This window comes from Mustela nivalis (genome assembly GCF_964662115.1).
Source record: "Mustela nivalis genome assembly, chromosome: 17".
Taxonomy (NCBI): domain Eukaryota; kingdom Metazoa; phylum Chordata; class Mammalia; order Carnivora; family Mustelidae; genus Mustela; species Mustela nivalis.
In genome coordinates, this window is record NC_139036.1 from 30,601,562 (window position 1) to 30,619,943 (window position 18,382).

General features: G+C 41.9%; 2 protein-coding genes across 2 annotated transcripts in view; both read right to left on the bottom strand.

Annotated features, from left to right (window-relative positions):
• EPX (eosinophil peroxidase) overlaps positions 1–18,382 on the bottom strand; it is a 240,871-nt gene that overhangs the window by 27,464 nt on the left and 195,025 nt on the right. The gene's annotated exons all lie outside the window — the stretch shown is intronic.
• LOC309851440 (olfactory receptor 4D2-like) lies at positions 10,497–11,441 on the bottom strand (the record flags this gene model as incomplete). Its single annotated transcript, XM_082706762.1, has 1 exon — positions 10,497–11,441. One exon carries the CDS (start codon positions 11,439–11,441, stop codon positions 10,497–10,499), a length of 945 nt encoding a protein of 314 aa, XP_082562888.1.

The following is an 18,382-nucleotide window of genomic DNA, read 5'->3' on the forward strand; positions in this document are numbered from 1 at the left end:
GAGGTCTGCCTTGAGGGCAAAAAACAAACAAACAGAAACCCTACTGAGGATGTTGGAAATTGTAGAGATTCCTGAAATAGAGGATTAGGAGACCAAGATGAGAAAAAACAGAGTCTCTTCAAAAGAAGTCAGCTTTCTGAGATTTTCAGAAAGACTCATTTCATAGAGCAGTGGTTCGCGCACGTGAGAATACCTGCGAAGCAAGCAGGGCGTGTTGACAATCAGAAAGCCCCATGTGGAATTTTCGTTGAGTAGGACTCCAGTGGCACCTGAGAACTTGAATTTCTAACAAGTTTTCAGAAGATGCTGCTGCTGCTGCTTCCCTGGGACCACAGTTTGAGAACCACTTCAAGGTCGTCAGCCCAGCATGTGAACAGTTCTCTCGCGACATCCCCAACACCACTGGTTGGCTATCTCAAAAAATAGTTTTAACTGATCTTGACTTGGGCAAGTCATAGGTGGGGAAAAATTTGTATATGACCTTGGAAACCAAAATTGTGTAAACTTTGTCTCTTTTCTGCCAACCAGACCACAGAGTTGATTCCTCATCCATAATCCAACTCTACTGGACCATCTATAAAATTCTAGTACTCCGTATATATGAGCATAACTCAGTAAGATCTTTCCTTTCATACAAGGACTAGTATAGGAAGTACATATATTTTCTTATTATGCTGAACTGGTGATAATTAGAATTACCTGGCTTTATAACTTTGGTGTACTATCAAAACTATGATTTCTTAGACTGCTCTGTCTACATGAGATTTCTAGGTTGGTTTGAGTTCTTTCAGTGCAAATATTTATACTTAGCAACATGAGGTCCCTCTGGCATATAAAAACTCTATTCGAACTTTGGTTTCTCCCACATGCAAGAGCTATAGATTTAAAAAGCTAATACTTCCCAATACTTAGCATTTGAATCCATTTTAAAATCCACCCACTTGTGGGACCCCTGGGTGGCTCAGTCTTTTAAGCGACTGCCCTCAGCTCAGGTCTTGATCCTAGGGTCCTGGGTTTGAGTCCTGCATCAGGTTCCTTGCGCTAGCAGGGAGCCTGCTTCTTCTGCCTGTCATTCCCTCTGCTTGTGTGTACTCTCTCTCTTTGACAAATGCATAAATAAAATCTTTTTAAAAAAATGAAATGATAAAATCCAGCCGCTTGGGGCTGCCTGGGTGGCTCAGTGGGTTAAGCCTCTGCCTTCAGCTCAGGTCATGATCTCAGGGTCCTGGGATCAAGTCCCGCATCAGGCTCTCTGCTGGGCGGGGAGCCTGCTTCCTCCTCTCTCTCTCTCTCTGCTTGTCCCTCTGCCTAGTTGTGATCTCTGTCTGTCAAATAAATAATTAATCTTAAAAAAAAATCCAGCCACTTGTAAAAATAGCCTGTGTTAATGCTGGGGAAGGCAATAGGTTTTTACCAATCTCATTGACTATCAGATGTCACTAATTTAACTGTAATTTAATTAACTGTAATTTAATTATCTAGCTAATTCCTTATGATTCTGATTTAGTTCTCAATTAGAAAACCCATGTGTGTTCTAGTTGATATATGTCTCCTCTCAAGGCACACAAGTGTCCGTAGAATGTCTGTTATACCACCTCTCAACCCCAAAGTTGATTCCTCAGTGTGAGATGGTGGGTGATTTATCTGTTTTAAAAATTGATTCCACTGTGGCTTATTGTTTTGAGGTATTGTAGCTGACCCACTGTGAAAATTCAGTAAATGTTTGTTAGTGTGAGTGGAAGTTATCTTCCTTAAAGAGCAGGAAAGCCCAGAGAGCATGTCTGAGTCCACCTCTATGCTCAGTGCTGGGGATACCAAAATAAGACACACAGTTTGCTCTCAACCAACTCCCAGTCTAGTGGGGAAAACAGACCCAGAAACATATAAATGCACTCACTTCAAAGATGAAACAGCTCTATCAGGGGAACTCTCAAAGGTTAAAGGGCTGAGCCACCAGCCATGCCTGGGAGAGAGGGGAAAGCTTCCCAGAGGAGGTGATATTTGAACAATGGGGCAGTTCATGTCTGTGGGCAGAAGTTTGTTTCTGGCAGGAAGAACAGAGGCCCAGAGGTGAAATGGCACAGCATACACTCCGGGAACCCCAAGTGCCTCAGCAAGGCCAGTGCACAGGGAAGGGGTGGGGGATGAGGGTGGAGAGGAGGCAGGGGTCAGACTCTGGAGAGCTTTGAGAAATCAGGTTAATGAATTTAGATTTTATCCTACAGGACATGAGAAGCCAGTGGAGGAGATGAGCAGGAGAGTGACCTACAGAGGAAGGCCTTCCTGGCCACAGGAATGGGGGAGATAGAAGGTTGGGGAGACTAGACAGAGGGGGACCTGCTCCTTTGTTCCTTCACACCCCATCTTGTTTCAGAAAAGACTTAATGAAGCCTGAGGGCCATTAAGGGGCTGTAACTTTGCCTGTGGCCTTGACCCATCCCATTCCAGGTTCAAAAACTCTTGAAGATGTGAGGAAGGTGAAGAGAAAAGAAGAGGATGGGAGGGGAGGGGAGAGATAAGACAAAAAAGAGGAGAATAAAAAGGTAATTCAGAAAAACCAAGGAGTCAAAGCCAATTAGCCAGCTGGGACCCATGGCCCAATGATATTAAGACACTTCCTCAGTGACTCTGTGATACTCTTGGCCTTTCCATAATGAGCCAAGATGGTCTCTATGGCTCCAATCCTCATACATACCATTCAAAGGCTGGAGGTGAGGAAAATGGTGGGGACAGTTTCCTTCTCTTCCTGCATCACTTGCCTTGAATCACAGAGGAAAAATCTTTCTGAAAATCTCCCCAGCAAACAAACACATCCTTTGTTGTATTTGTCATTTCTGGATCACTTGAACATATGAGCACTCAGCTTTTAAGTGTTCTGGCAAAGTGAACATCTATATTAGGGAACAAGCAAGGAGAAAGGAGTTGGGAATGACTCTTATGGTCTTATAAAGCACCTGGGAGCAGGAATGAACATAATGGGCCAGAAGCAAGAGACTCATGACAATGATGCAAAGTTTCTCTTAAAAAAGAAAATTCATAATAGGAGAAGTCACCAGCTCAAATGCAAGTAATGTAAATGAGAGAGGGAGGTCAGGTAGGAATCTCTCTCTCCAAAGAAGTCCTGAGATGCATCACCCATCTCCATCCAATACAAAATTCCAGCATATGAGCCAAAGACAGGAAATCAAGATTATTTTTCTTTAGAGAAAAGAATTCAGAAAAGTAATCCTTTATGTGTTGACACTTAAAGGTCCTTCAGCAAATAGCTGTTTCCCACCTGAATCCCTGAGCAAAATTTAAAAGCTTTACTTATACATGGAAGTAGCAACTAGCATTATATTGTCTTACTCTTAAATGCAGATAAAAAAAGACCACCAGGATTTAAGGAAGACGACCAATGCAAAGAGCAAATATAAAATAAATAGAAAAAGGAAAGACAGGAAAACAGAAATGGCCTGGGAAAGAGAAGGAAACTTTTTTTTAAAGGGTAACTTCTTTTTTCTTTTCTTTCTTTTTTTTTTTTTTTAAGACTTTATTTATTTATTTATTTATTTATTTATTTATTTATCAGGGAAAGAGAGAGAAAGCACAAGCAGGAGGAGCAGCAGGTGAAGGGAGAAGCAGGCTCCCTGCTAAGCAAGGAGCCCAATGTGGGACTCAATTCGAGGACACTGGGATCATGACCTGAGTCAAAGGCAGGCGCTTAACAACTGAGCCACCCGGATGTCCCAGAAGAAAGCTTTTAAAAAAACCTCCTTTTTATATAATCAGCATCCTCTGAGAGAAGCAAGAAGATATAATAGCCATAAAATAAGAACAGGATGGGATAGATGAAAATCACAGAACAAAAAAGAATTCTCAGAAATTAAAATATATTGACAGATATGAAAACTATAATGGAGGAACTGGAAAAGAGAGTTGAGAGAATTGCTTCTGAATGTAGACTAGAAATGCAGTCTGAATAGGGTGTCCGCAGATGGGCCCAGTGTGGGCTGTCAGAGTCTTCCTGGCAGCTGCCCTTTGTGGGCATTCAAGCAAGAACATCCCCAGAGGAAGACCACTCAGTGTGGAAGGTCAAGTCTTCAAAGGGATGGGAAGCGTGTTCATGCAGCAGTGCAGTCCAACAGCAGGTGTTGGAGACCAAGCAGGGCGAGGAGGGTGTCCACACAGGATGTTGGGATGTGAGGTTTTGGAGAGCACAAGTAGGCTAAGAAAATTGGGTTGGCCTGCAGTGGAGTGAGGAAATGGAACTAGTATGGGAGATTGGTTGTATAGAGGGAGATGAATTAAATAAGTTAGCAAATTAAGGATGATGTCAGTGATGTCAGAGGAAATGGCGAGTGGAGAACTCCAAGGGCCTGTCCCTCCACAGAAACACTGAAAAGATATATATGCCAAAGAATAGAATTAAAGACTCCAGGAATAAATCCATACATTTACAGTCAATTGATTTTTAAAAGACTTTTCAGTGGGGGCAAAATAATCTCTTCAACTAATGGTGTTGGGACAAGTAGATATCCGCATGAAAGAAAAAAGCTGGACGACCACCTCAGACCATATACAAAAATTAACTCGAAATGGATCTCTAAGGGCCTATTTAGCCAGAGTGGCCCCACCTCGGTTGAACAGCCATTTTGTTGTTTATGCAGTAAAACTTAAATTGACCCTGCCCCTTCCCCCAGGGGACTTAACTTAAAACTAGTTCCAGGTAACAAAGCCCAAATACAAGCGTGGGTTAGGCCAGGTGAAGGTGTTCAATCGGTGGGGGTGCATACTGTCTCCCTAGCTACCAAAGAGTATGGACCCCGCCCTTTGGGTGCCTTTTGGGTGCCAATTCTGACCAAGGTGATAGGCTAGTTCAAGTAGTTACTATGGGATGAATTATAATTCAATTGGCCACCCGTGTGGAACCTAGCATGACTGTGCAGCTTTCTACTGTTGTTACAATCTCATTGGCCACTTGTGTGTGGCCAGGCCCAACCACATGGCCTTTGCTCTATAAAAGTTAGTCTGTAAGGCAGGGAGGGGTTGCCTCTTTGCAAGAGATGTCCCTGGCGGATCAGTTTGATTCTCAGTGCTTGGCGCGAAATAAAGCTTTTTTTGACCTTCTCTTTGTATCAGTCTCGCTCCTTTGACCATGGACCCAACAGATCAAATACCTAAATGTAAGAGTTAAAGCTACAAAACTCTTAGAAGAAAACTGGAGTAAATCTTCATGACTGGGGATATAGGAATGAGCAAGTCAAGCAGCCAAAGAGTGACTCCTAAGGGCCATTCCTCAGCAAAAGGAGCAGAGTAGGAGGCATTTCCCCACTCTTTAAGGCAATGCTTGATTCCAGAGCTGGAACAGGGAAGTACAAGGTAAGCGTGGGCATATCACTGGGCCAGAAAGTAAGGATGTGTTCAAAGAAGAAAAAGAACACAGAAGCCAGCTAGGAAAGACTCTAACCACCCAAATATGGGGAAAATTAGTAATAGATTAGAACTCAATTGATTTTAAAAAGGAAAACACAAGTCCACATAGATATAAATAAAAGAATAAATTGGAAGTTTGTTAAGGAACCATATGTCGACAGTATCAAAGTACCTGCCCACAAAATATTTACTATTTTTCTTTTTTTTTTTAAGACTTTATTTATTTATTTGACAGGCAGAGATTACAAGTAGGCGGAGAGGCAGGCAGAGAGAGAGGAGGAAGCAGGCTCCCTGCTGAACAGAGAGCCCGATGTGGGGCTCGATCCCAGGACCCTGAGACCACGACCCGACCCAGAGGCAGAGGCTTTAACCCACTGAGCCACCCAGGTGCCCCTATTTACTATTTTTCAAGAGAAAATGATAACAAAGATGAGAAGCCATTCAGGGTCTCTTCTGGTTCCATACACATTTTGGAATTGTTCGTTCCAGCTCTTTGAAAAATGCCATTGGAATTTTGATCGGGATGGCATTGAAAGTATAGATTTCTCTGGGCAGTATAGACATTTTAACAATGTTTATTCTTCTGATGCAAGAGCATGGAATGCTCTTCCATCTTTTTGTGTCTTCTTCAATTTCTTTTATGCATGTTCTTTGAGTACAGATACTTTACCTCTTGGGTTAGGTTTATTCCCAGGTATCTTATGGTTCTTGGAGCTATAGTAAATGGAATTGATTCTCTAATTTCTCTTTCTATTTTTTTGCTGTTAGTGTATGAAAGAAAGCAACTGATTTCTGTACATTGATTTTGTATCCTGCCACATTACTGAATTGCCGTATGAGGTCTAGTGGTCTGAAGGTGGAGTCTTTTGGGTTTTCCACATAAAGTATCATATCATCTGCAAAGAGAGAGAGTTTGACTTCTTCTTTGCCAGTTTGAATACCTTTTCTTTCTTTTTGTTGTCTGATTACTGTTGCTAGGAATTCTAGTACATGTTGAACAACCGTGGCAAGAATGGACATCCTTGTCGTGTTCCTAATCTCAAAGGGAAGGCTGTCAGCTTTTCTCCATTGAGGATGATATTTGCTGTGGGTTTTTCATAGATAGATTTTTTTGAAGTTGAGGAATGTTCCCTCTATCCCTATACTTTGAATCGTTTTAATCAGGAACGGATGCTGTATCTTATCAAATTCTTTTTCTGCATCAATTGAGAGGACCATGTGGTTCTTCTCTCTTCTCTTATTGATTTTTTCTATCACATTGGTTGATTTGCAAATGTTGAACCACCCTTGCATCCCATGGATAACTACCACCTGGTCATGGTGGATAATCTTTTTAAGGTACTGTTGGGTCCTATTAACTAGGATCTTGTTGAGAATCTCAGCATCTGTATTCATCATGGATATTGGTCTGAAATTCTCCTTTTTGGTGGGGTCTTTTCCTGGTTTGGGGATCATGGTAATGCTGACTTCATAAAGAGTCTAGAAGTTTTCCTTCTGTTTCTACCTTTTGAAAAAGCTTCAGGAGAATAGGTATTTACCCCAAAGATACACATGTAGTGAAAAGAAGGGCCACCTGTACCCCAATATTCAGAGCAACAATGGCCACAGTCGCCAAGCTGTGGAAAGAACCAAGATGCCCGTCAATGGACGAATGGATAAAAAAGATATGGTCCATATGTAATGGAGTATTATGCCTCCATCAGAAAGGATGAATACCCAACTTTTGTATCAACATGGACGGGACTGGAGGAGAGAGATTATGCTGAGTGAAATAAGTCAAGCAGAGTCAATTATCATATGGCTTCACTTACTTGTGGAGCATAAGGAATAACACGGAGGACCCTGGGAGATGGGGAGGAGAAGTGAGTTGGGGGAAATCGGAGGGGGAGACAAACCATGAGAGACTGTGGACTCTGAGAAACAAACTGAGGGTTTGGGATGGGAGGGGGTTGGGGGGTTGGGTGAGCCTGGTGGTGGTGATTAAGGAGGGCACGTGGATAAACAGTGAATTTTGGAACACTGAAAAAAAATTTAATTAAAAAAAAATAGTTGAGAAGCCTAACAGGTAATCAAAGTGATGGGACAAAGCGAAATCACTTGCACTTCATAAGATGTAATAAGAACACAGCATGATTTCTGGGATGCCCCTGAAAAAGTCACTGAAATGCATCACCTGAGTCTAATCACTGTGAAACATCAGAAAAATCTAAATCAAGGGACATTCTACAAAATCACTAGCCTGTAATCTTTGAAAGTGGCAAGATAACTAAATTCAAGGAGAAGCTCTTCCAGATTCAAGGAGCCTAAAAAGACATGACAACGAAATACAAATTGCAGTTTTGAAACAGATTCTCTTTCCATACAACTTTCCATACAACTTTGACATTTGGCAAAACTTGAATAGAAGCTGAAGATTGGATTCTAGCAATGTATTATTACGGCATTAATGTTAATGATGGTATGGCAGTTCCGTAAGAAAATGTCTGCAGAAAATGCATGTTTAAGTATTATGGAATGGTGGGCATCAGGTTGGCTACTTACTCTCAAGCCTCCAAAAATAAAGTCCTATATACTACACTGGCAACTTTTCTGTAAGTTTGAGATTTTTCAAGAAGTTAAAAATATTTTTTTAATATCAATAATCAATTGCTTAGCCAACTGAGCCAACCAGGCCACCCCTAATTTTTAAAGTTAAGAAAATGTTTAAGTTAAAGTAAAAGAAATATGTAGAATATCTTTCTGTCCTCTATATGAGATATCAGTAAGTGTTAATATAAGATATCAGTAAGAGTTAATATCAAAATAGGTATCATTAAGAGTTAATACTAAAACAAAAGGACTGATACACTGAACTACATTAAAATTAACACCCCATATAGAAAAGACAGACCACAAGCTGCAAGAAGATATTGCAATGCTGTAACTGAAAATAGAGCAGTAACCCAGTGATAGGAGAATTCCTACATTGACTAGAAAAAGTCAAGAGAAAGATTAACAAAGGGCTTTCATGGGAAAAGTGAATGCAATAAAAACATAGAAAGAAACATTAGGGAGGAGAGAAGTACCAATTTCTACAGACTACAGAGAAATACTTTTTACCCACCAAACTTAAAGAAATTAAGAGGTCTGACAATATCAACTGTTAGAAGAATGTGAACTGATGGGAACACTTAGACACTACTTATGAACATGTAATGGGCACAACAATTTTGGGAAACAATTTGGCACTATTTTGTAAAGTTGTATGTTTGGAGATCTCAAAATTTAGCAATCCCATTACAAGATATATAACCCATAGCTCCTCCACAAAGGCACTTGGAGACAGAGGAATATTGAAAATAGCAATGTCGGCAATAGCAAAAAAAAAAAAAAAAAAAAAAAAAAAACCAATAAACCCGAAAAAAACCCAAATAAGCTTAAAAATATAATGTTGAGTAAAAAAGAACCCAAGTTCCAGAATATTATGTATAGTAGGATATTTTCATAATGCCCAAAATAAGCAAAACAAAGCAATATACTGAATATGTAAAACTGTGATAAAAATGTTTTTATAAGCACTATGATGGCAAATGCAAAATTTAAGATGGTTTATTTTGGGGAGGAGTGAGTGAATATGAGGGAAAGCACCCTCTGAGTATTAGTTACTGGTAACTTCTATTTCTTGAATCAAGTAGTCTTTACAGGAGCTTTCATAATGCTATAATATTTTATAACTTACATGTATTTTACATATTCTTTTATGTATTTTACACAATCTTTTGTTTGTAACAATTATTACCCTACACTGAAAATGTAAAGAGGAAATACTCTGAACATCAATGATATTTTCCAATTTGGAAATAAAATAAAAGCATTGGAAAAAGACTGGAAAAAAATAGTTACATGGTTTACCCAATGTTATCTCACACAATTTTTTTATTTGATTCTTACGATAAATGTGGAGTTTGGAGGTCAGATATTACTTGAAGCAAGTTTATTGAAGAAGATGTCATGAGGCCAAGAGAGTCACGTGAACCATCCCAGGTCAATCACCTGTTTGGTAAGTGGTAGGTTAGGGGTGTCTCATTTAAAGATTAACCTTGAAATCTTGTGCTGTTTCCAACAGCCAGGCTCACACCAAAACAGCGTATTGGAAAAAGAAGTCAAAATACAGACAGTAGATACCTCTTATGGAGAAATGGTACCAACATTTGGTGGAAACTGTCCACCAAGAAGGCAGAAATGAAAGTGTGGCTTTCCAGAATGCTTTCACGAGACTATACTTGTAATAAGATCATAACAGTTCAAGCCATCCACCACAAATGAAAATAAGAATATTTTCTTGCAGACATGTCCCCAAACTGAGGTGCACTTTCTAATCTCAGTTTCACTCTTGGGCATGTTGTGGGGCCCTCTGGAGCTCAGACCCAACCCTCTCCAGGCCTCCCTTCCTGCACAGAGGAATGGCCACCAAACACTTCCAAAACTCTACCCATCTGATGAAAGAAATGTCAAGGAGAAGGATAACAATGACAATAGTCCTTGCTAGGTTCTAAGTAAGGTTTATAAAATCTTCTACACGTTTTTGACTCTTACAAAAAATCTGGGAGCTTATTGGGATGGATACTGCTCTATGCCTGTGTGGTGAGGAAGAATCCATGAGCTCAAGAGAAGCCAGAGAGCTGCTCCAAGGTCACCAGTCTGGGAAGAAATGGGTTAGGGGCTCCCAACATAGGACTAAATCTTCAAGGCCTGTCCTTTCTCTAACACTCTGGACACCAACTTAAAAGGGCTGAGAAAACATGTGAATGAAAACCGCTCTCACTGGGGAAATGGCCTCCTCAAAGAGGAAGCCATCCACCAAGAAGAGGAAAAGAAGGGTGTGGCTCTCCAGAACCATAACACTTCTCACAACTCCAGCATAAACCTTAGCCACCAAAGATGACTTTTCCCTTCTTCCTAAAAAGCTGAGACAGTTGCTTAGTTTTAAAACTCACCCTCCTAGGAGGACCTCCACACCATATCCACAAGCTCTGAAGACAGAAGACACAGAAGATTCCCCTCCGTGTAACAAATGGAAACCAAAGCCAAGGAGAAGGGACCTACTCATTGTTGCTCCTCTTACAAACCAGCCGGCGCCTCCCTAGTCTCCTCACTGCTGCCTGCACCTCCTGGTTCCTCAGGGTGTAGATCATGGGGTTGAGCATGGGGGTCCTGACCGTGTGGCCGATGGACACAGCCTTGTCCATGGAGAAGGCAGTGAAGGGCCGAGCATAGAGGTAAATGCTGGGAATGAAAACCATAGACACGACAACGATGTGGGTGGTGCAGGTGGAAGCTGCCTTCCTCCTCGCCTGCCCTGAGTGAGACCTCAGCATCACCAGGATGACCGTGTAAGATACCAGAAGGAGAAGGAACCAAATGACATCCAGCATTCCGCTGTTGAATATCATGAGGGACTCCAGGAGAGAGGTATCCGTGCAGGCAAGTTTCAGCACTTGAGGGACATCACAGTAGAAGTTATCCAGGACATTGGGGCCACAGAAAGGCAATGGGAATATTAGAGCCAGTTGGTAAATGGAATGGACAAATCCTACCATCCAGGCCAACACCACCAAGCCTACACAGAGCTGAGTGTTCATGATGGTGATGTAGTGGAGGGGCCGGGAGATGGCAACAAGGCGATCATAGGCCATGACTGAGAGGAAGAAGACCATGGCACCTCCCAGAAAGTGGAAGAAGAAGATCTGGGCCATGCAGCCCTGGTAGGAGATGGTCTTCTTGTCAGAGAGGAAGTCCACCAGCATCTTTGGGGCAGTGACAGAGGAGAAACAAAGGTCTATGACGGCCAGATTTCGGAGCAGAAAATACATGGGAGTGTGGAGCCGGATGTCCGAGGTCACCGTGACCATGATGAGGAGGTTTCCCACAACAGTGGTGGTGTAGACAAACAGGAACACCAGGAACAGGAAGAGCTGGAGCTCTCGAGTCTCTGAGAACCCCAGAAAGACAAATTCTGATACCCATGTGAGGTTCCCTGGCTCCATGGCACCCTCTCCATCCTCCTAAAGAAAAGGAATCATAGATACAGATGCATGGAGTCACTTTAAGTGCTCATTCGGGGCTCCAGCTGAGTTGTGTGGGTCCAGAGGATGGAGCCTCACATGCAGACCATATCGCCACGTGCTATTATTAATGGGCTTGTCAGTGGACAGCTGACAAACTAGTGCTGTCATATAAATTGGTGAGATATCTTAAAGCCATCCAGAGACATATTGCAACCTGCCTTTCAAAGATTCCATGAGATCCAGTCTGGGGACACAGTTGGAGTCCAACACACCCGCCGTCAAATTCAGGGCTTCTAGTCACTTGAGATTTGACCTTGATTATGTTACTTAATCTCTCTGAGTCTCAGTTTCCACATCTGTAAGACAGGAATAAAGACCTCTTCTTTAGAGAATTGTCTAGGGTATGAAATAGAATAACCCATCAAGTTCCTTAGAAAGTGTCTGGAAACGAATCACTCTGGCAATCACTTCTTCTGGGTATTCTCCTCCACTAAGACATCCTCCCTTCCTTGGGTCTCAAATACACTTTTCTAGGAATGACTTTTTATGCAACATTTACCAGATCATCATGTTAATGGGCTTTTCCTGTGACTATGGTTTTCTTCCACAGTTCAATTGAAAGCTCCCAGAGGCAGAAAGACACGAATCTTCATCTGTGCACCACAGTGCCCATCTTAGTGGACAGTCAATGCTCCCAAGTCACGTGGGGTTGATGCTGGGTTCGTGAAGAGCTGTGGGGTGCATTCCCTTACCTGGTGCGGCCTGGAAAGAAATGGATTGTGTGCTGAGACGAGAGAGGCCAAGGTGAGAGAGAGTCTCTGGTTTAAGAAATAGGTGATGGATATTGCATGATGGAGTCTCTGAGAACTCTGCTGAAAGGAACAAGAAGTTTAGAAGATGTTACTGATACAAGGGGAGAAGATGGAGGAAGATATTGAAACAAGAGCATGGAAACAGACAAAGGAATCAAGCTGGGGGAGGAAGAGGAAGGGAAAGGGAGGAAGAGAGCAGATGAAGGAAAGGGAAAGGTTGGGGGACCAGGTTGGAGCAGGGACCAGGGCAAAGCTGGAGAAAGGGGTGAGGGGGAGATATAGAGGGAAATCTTTTAGGGGTGGGGGCCTCCCCACTCCTTCTGCCCATTCTCAGTCCCATCCTCTCCCATGTGCCTACAGCAGTCCATCAGAGATTAACGGTCAAGTTCATCTCATTCTTTGTCTTCCATTTGCTTCCACCGCAAGCCAGTTCTAAAAGACCATCAGTGAGACCTTTCTAAGCTCATGTCTGATTCACACTTTTCTCTCATTATAATCTTCCAATGAATCTCTAGTGCCCCTGGTTTATAACTCAAACTCTTCAAAGCTGCCTAACATGCTTGGTGGACTTCCAGGGATTTTGTGGTGCATTTCCTCATGCTCTGCTCCCAGCACCCTCTATCACTGCTTGGTAGTTAAAAGCCTTGGTTTTCACATGTGACCTGAGGCATCTGATTTCAACATATTTCCCCTGAATTCCTTCCCGAGACTCTCCTCACACTTTAAACATACTAGCATCTAGTCTATGTCACTTGTTTAATCTCCCCACGTTCTAGTAAGTGTTTCTGGTTCCTTCTCGCAGCTGACTCATCTACAGAGGAGAAAACCTGGGTGTCTCACCTTCCTCCCGCCCAGGATGGGAGAATGGCTTCAGGTCTCACATCATCTTGGAGATTTCCTTCCTGCAACGTCAGTTCCCTGGCCACTGCCCACACAACACCTATGACAGCAGGGGTGACCCTAGGGAGAGAGGACATATCCTCAGGGACACAGTATTGAACTGGGATCCGCTCTAGGAGCAGAGCTGAGCTGATACCCGCCTAACCACTACCATTTTCTCTGGAGGCAAGGGAACAGAGGGGGTTGTTAAAAAATTTCTAAAGGTCTCAAAACCACTTACTCTCTGAGAGATCTTCCTTAGGGGCCCAAGTACCAAGGACAATGAAAACTTTAGAGATTTGCAGGATATGGGATTCTCAGCCCATGATCTAAAAGAGACTCACTTGTTAGATCAGGGATTTTTACCCTTAAAAGAAGCACCTGGGGGCGCCTGCGTGGCTCCGTAGGTTGAGGGTCTGCCTTCCACTCAGGCCGCTATCTCTGGGCCCTGAGATCGAGCCCACATCAGGCTTCCTGCTCATGGGGTGGGGCGGGGGGGGGGGGTGGAGTCTGCCTCTCTATCGCTCTCTCCCCCTCTTCATCACTCATTTTTTCTCCCTCTTTTTCTAATAAATAAATAAAATCTTAAAAAGAAAAAAAGAACCACCTGGAGAGCTTTTGAAGAATGAGTAGTGTCCCCAGCTCCAGACTTTCTCATTCAGCAATAATAGGGCCAAAATCTGCATCTGGAACGAGTTCTCGGATAATGCTGACGCTCCCGGTTCTGAGCCACATGCTCAGCTCGACTGACTGATGTTTCTCGGGTAGGTGCACTCAGAATTATCAAGCTAACAGGTTTGGTTTCATTCTTTCTTCTTCTCCCCCTACTTTTTCTTTTTTTTTTTTTTTCCTTTTCCATATAAACTTAATCGATCTTTTTTTTTTTATTTTTTTTTTAAAGATTTTATTTATTTATTTGACAGACAGAGATCACAAGTAGGCAGAGAGGCAGGCAGAGAGTGAGAGAGAGGAGGAAGCAGGCTCCCCGCGGAGCAGAGAGACCGATGCGGGGCTCGATCCCAGGACCCTGGGATCATGACCTGAGCCGAAGGCAGAGGCTTTAACCCACTGAGCCACCCAGGCGCCCCTTAATCGATCTTTATTTAGAGAAATTCATAAGTGGGAAAATGGAAAATGTTTCTATACTACAGTGGAAACTTATGAAAAATCTTGTCCCTTATTTTACCTACTAGACCCTCTGATTTACTATCCATATTCCAGGTTTACTCACATTATCTATAAAATTCTAGAATTTTTAAATTTTTTCTTGAAATTCAATTCATTATAAAACAATGTATTATGAGTTTCAAAAATAGAGTTTAGTGATTCATCAGTTGCATATAACAGCCAGTGCTCATCACATCACATGCCCTCCTTAATGCCCATCATCCAGTTTCCCCATCCCCCACCCACGTCCCCTTCAGCAACCCTCATTTTGTTTCCTGTAGTTAAGAGTCTCTTGTGGTTCGTCTCACTCTGTGATTTCATTTTATTTTATTTTTGCCTCCCGCTCCTATGATCATCTTTTTTGTTTCTTAAACTCTATATATGAATGAGATCATACGTTAACTATCTTTCTCTGACTGACTTATTTCACTTAGGATAATACTCTCTAGTTCTGTCCGTGACCTTGTAAATGGTAAGATTTCAATTTTTTCATGTCTGAGTAATATTCCATTGTATATAAAGTGCTAGAGTTTTTACGCATTAATTATTACTGCTTCTAACACATGGATTCCTACAAGAAATTCCTATAATTTCTCATGATAAGAACCTGATCAAAACAGGAATTGACTGTCCTTGTAAGCTTGATGTGATGTAAAACCTGATTTCTTAGACTTCTCTGATCTACACAGCATTTCCAGGCTGAGCCACAGCAAATGTTGACAGTTGGCCAAATAAAGTTCTGTCTCTGGCAAATAAGAATACAATGTGAAGATCTTCCACATACAAGAGATGTAGATGAAAAAACAAACCAACCTGGGTGCCAGAGTGGCTCAGTCTTTTTAAGTGCTGAGTCATAATCTCAGGGTCCTGGGATGGAGGCCACATCAGGCTTCCCTGCTCGATGGGGAATTGGATTCTCCCTCTCCCTCTGACCCTCCAGCCTCCCTGCTCAGGCTCAGTCACTGTCTCTCTCTCTCTCAAGTAAATAAATAAAATCTTAAAAAACCAACCAACCAAACCACTACTGATTCTTATTTAGAACTTCAGTCTATTTCAAAATTTAATCACTTGAAACCAGTGAGCCTGGATTGATTCTGGGGAAGGGAACAGGACTTGTATATTTCATTGACTATCACATGGGTGACTTTGAGTTCTGATTCTGACTAAGCTTTCACTAAGAGAAAACGAATATGTTTCAGTTCATATATTTCCCCTGTCAAGGCACATATGGGTTTGTAGAATGTCCACCAGACCTCTTCTGTTCACTGCATCCACTGGCAATATAGTAAATTCCAAAGACCAGAATGGCATAATGAATTCCAAAGACCCAGTCATGGAAAATGAACTGAGAAAATGATTTCCCCATGTAGCATTATCTAAGAAAAGAAATATTTGTCACACTTAACTATTGTTACCACTTCAAACTTAAATGGATACATCCAGAAGCAACTTCATTTAGATTCCCATTGAGGGTGCCCAGCATCACTGATAATCAATAATTCTCCCGTTACGATGGTCGGTTTTCTATGTCACCTTGACTGGTCTATAGTTCCCAGTTATTCGATCCAACACTAATCTAGGTGTTGCTGTGAAGGTACTTCACAGATGTGATTGCTGTCTACAATCAGTTGATTTTAAGCGGAAGAGAATTTCCTAGATAAACTGGATGTGCCTGATTCAATGAGCTAAAAAGCCTTGAGGGCAGGCCTGAGGTTTCCTTGAAGAAGGTGACATTCTGGACTGTGGTGGCTTCAGCTCATGCAAAGTCCCCACCTGCCCATCCTGTGCATTTCTACTGGGCTGCGGGTCAGTCTCACAATCATATAAGCCAACTCCTTGCAACAAATCTCTTATTAGACATATGTCATCTATATCCAACTGGTCTTGTTGCTCTGGCGGAACTCGGACAGATACACCACCTTTCATGGATCCAATGTAAAGTAAACATTTAGGTAAGGTTGAATGAGGTCTTTTCCTCCTCACACCTCAGTCATCCCTGAACTTGATTAAAAATCCAACTGGAGGGGCACCTGGGTGGCTCAGTCAGTTGGGTATCTGCCTTCGGCTTGGGTCATGATCCCAGGGTCCTGGGATAGAGCCCCACATCAGGCTCCTCGCTCAGCAGGGGAATCTGCTTCTCCTTCTCCCTCTGCCCCTACTCATGTACTCTCTCTTGCTCACTCTCTCAAAACGTAAATAAAATCTTTTTAAAAATCGAACTGGAGGGTGCCTGGGTGGCTCAGTGGGTTAAGCTGCTGCCTTTGGCTCAGGTCGTGATCTTAGGGTCCTGAGATCGAGTCCCACATTAGGTTCTCTGCTCAGCAGGGAGCCTGATTCCCCCCCCCCCGCCTGCCTCTCTGCCTGCCTCTCTGCCTGCTTGTGATCTCTGTCTGTCAAATAAATAAAATCTTTTAAAAAATAGAACTGGAATGGCAAGATCAACAGATTCATAAGGCTGAGACATGAAGTATTCTCTGAGCCAGGATCAAACTATGACTGAGCATACCAGATAGAGAAGCTGAATCACCGAGAGGTACACCTCAAAGTAATGTACCATCATGAGTCAGTTGAGTAGAGTTACATTAACAAAATTGTTTCAATCTGCTAAAACTGAAATAATTTACAGCCTTCCATCAACAACTTCTAAGAGAACTGTTTTCACTAATCCTATATATAAACAAAATGACAATAGAGCATTACTTCAGTAGACCTGATTGTTTAGACCCTAACGAACCAGTTCACTAACTATCTTGGTTTAATTCGAAAGTACTGATGGAGAAGTGCTTGGCTGGCTCAGTCGGTAAAGTATATGACTCTTGATTTTGGGGTTGTAAGTTTGAGGCCCACATTGGGTAGAAAGATTATTTAAAAACAAAGTCTTAAAATAATGCAAATAAAGATATTAAGGTGAAGATTTCAAATTATACTACAAAGCTCAAGTAATCAAAACAGTATGGTACTGACACATAAATAGACACATAAACCAATAGAACAGAATAAAAATCCCAGAAGTAAATCCACAATTATATAGTCAATTAATCTTTGACAAAGCAGGAAAAAATAGCCAATGGGAAAAAGACAGTCTTTTCAATAAATGCTGCTGGGAAAATTGGACAGCCCATAAAAAAAAAAAAATGAACTGAACCAAGGTCTCACTTCATATACAAAAATAAAATAAAATAAAATGGATCAAAGACCTAAATGTGATACCTGAAACTACAAAATTCCTAAAAGAGAGGATAGGCAGTGATGTCTCTAACATCAGCCAAAGCAACATTTCTGTAGATATGTCTCTGGAGGCAAGGGAAATAAAAGCAAAAATAAGCTTGGGACTGTATCAAAATAAAAGGTTTCTGTAAAAAAAAAAAAAGTTTCTGTACCGTGAAGAAAACAATCAACAACACTAAAAGATGACCTGCTGAATGGGAGAAGATTTTTCCCTTTTTTTTTTTTTAATAATAATGCTTATTTATTGTTTTATTTGAAGATTTTATTTATTTATTTGACAGAGATCACAAGTAGGCAGAGAGGCAGGCAGAGAGAGAGGGAAGCAGGCTCCCCACTGAGCAGAGAGCCCCATGTGGGGCTCAATCCCAGGACCCTGAGATCAAGACTGGAGCCGAAGGCAGAGGCCTAACCCACTGACCCACCCAGGCGCCCCAAGGAGAAGATTTTTCCAAACAACATGTCCAACAAAGTGTTAGTATCCAAAAGATATAAGGAACTTCTACAACTCAACAGCAGAAAAACAATCCAAGTTAAAAATGGGCAGAAGACATGAACCCACATTTCTCCAAAGAAGACACCCAGATGGACAACAGACACATGAAAAGACACTCAACATCACTCATCACCAGGGAAATGCAAATCAAAACCACAATGAGACATCACCTCATACCTTTCAGAAATCAAAAACGCAAGAAACAAATGCTGGTGGGGCTGTGGAGAATAAGGATCCCTCATGCACTTTGGTGGGAATGCAAACTGGTGCAGCCACTGTGGAAAACAGTATGGAATTTCCTCAAAAAATAAAAAAAAAAAGAACTATCTTACCAACTAGTA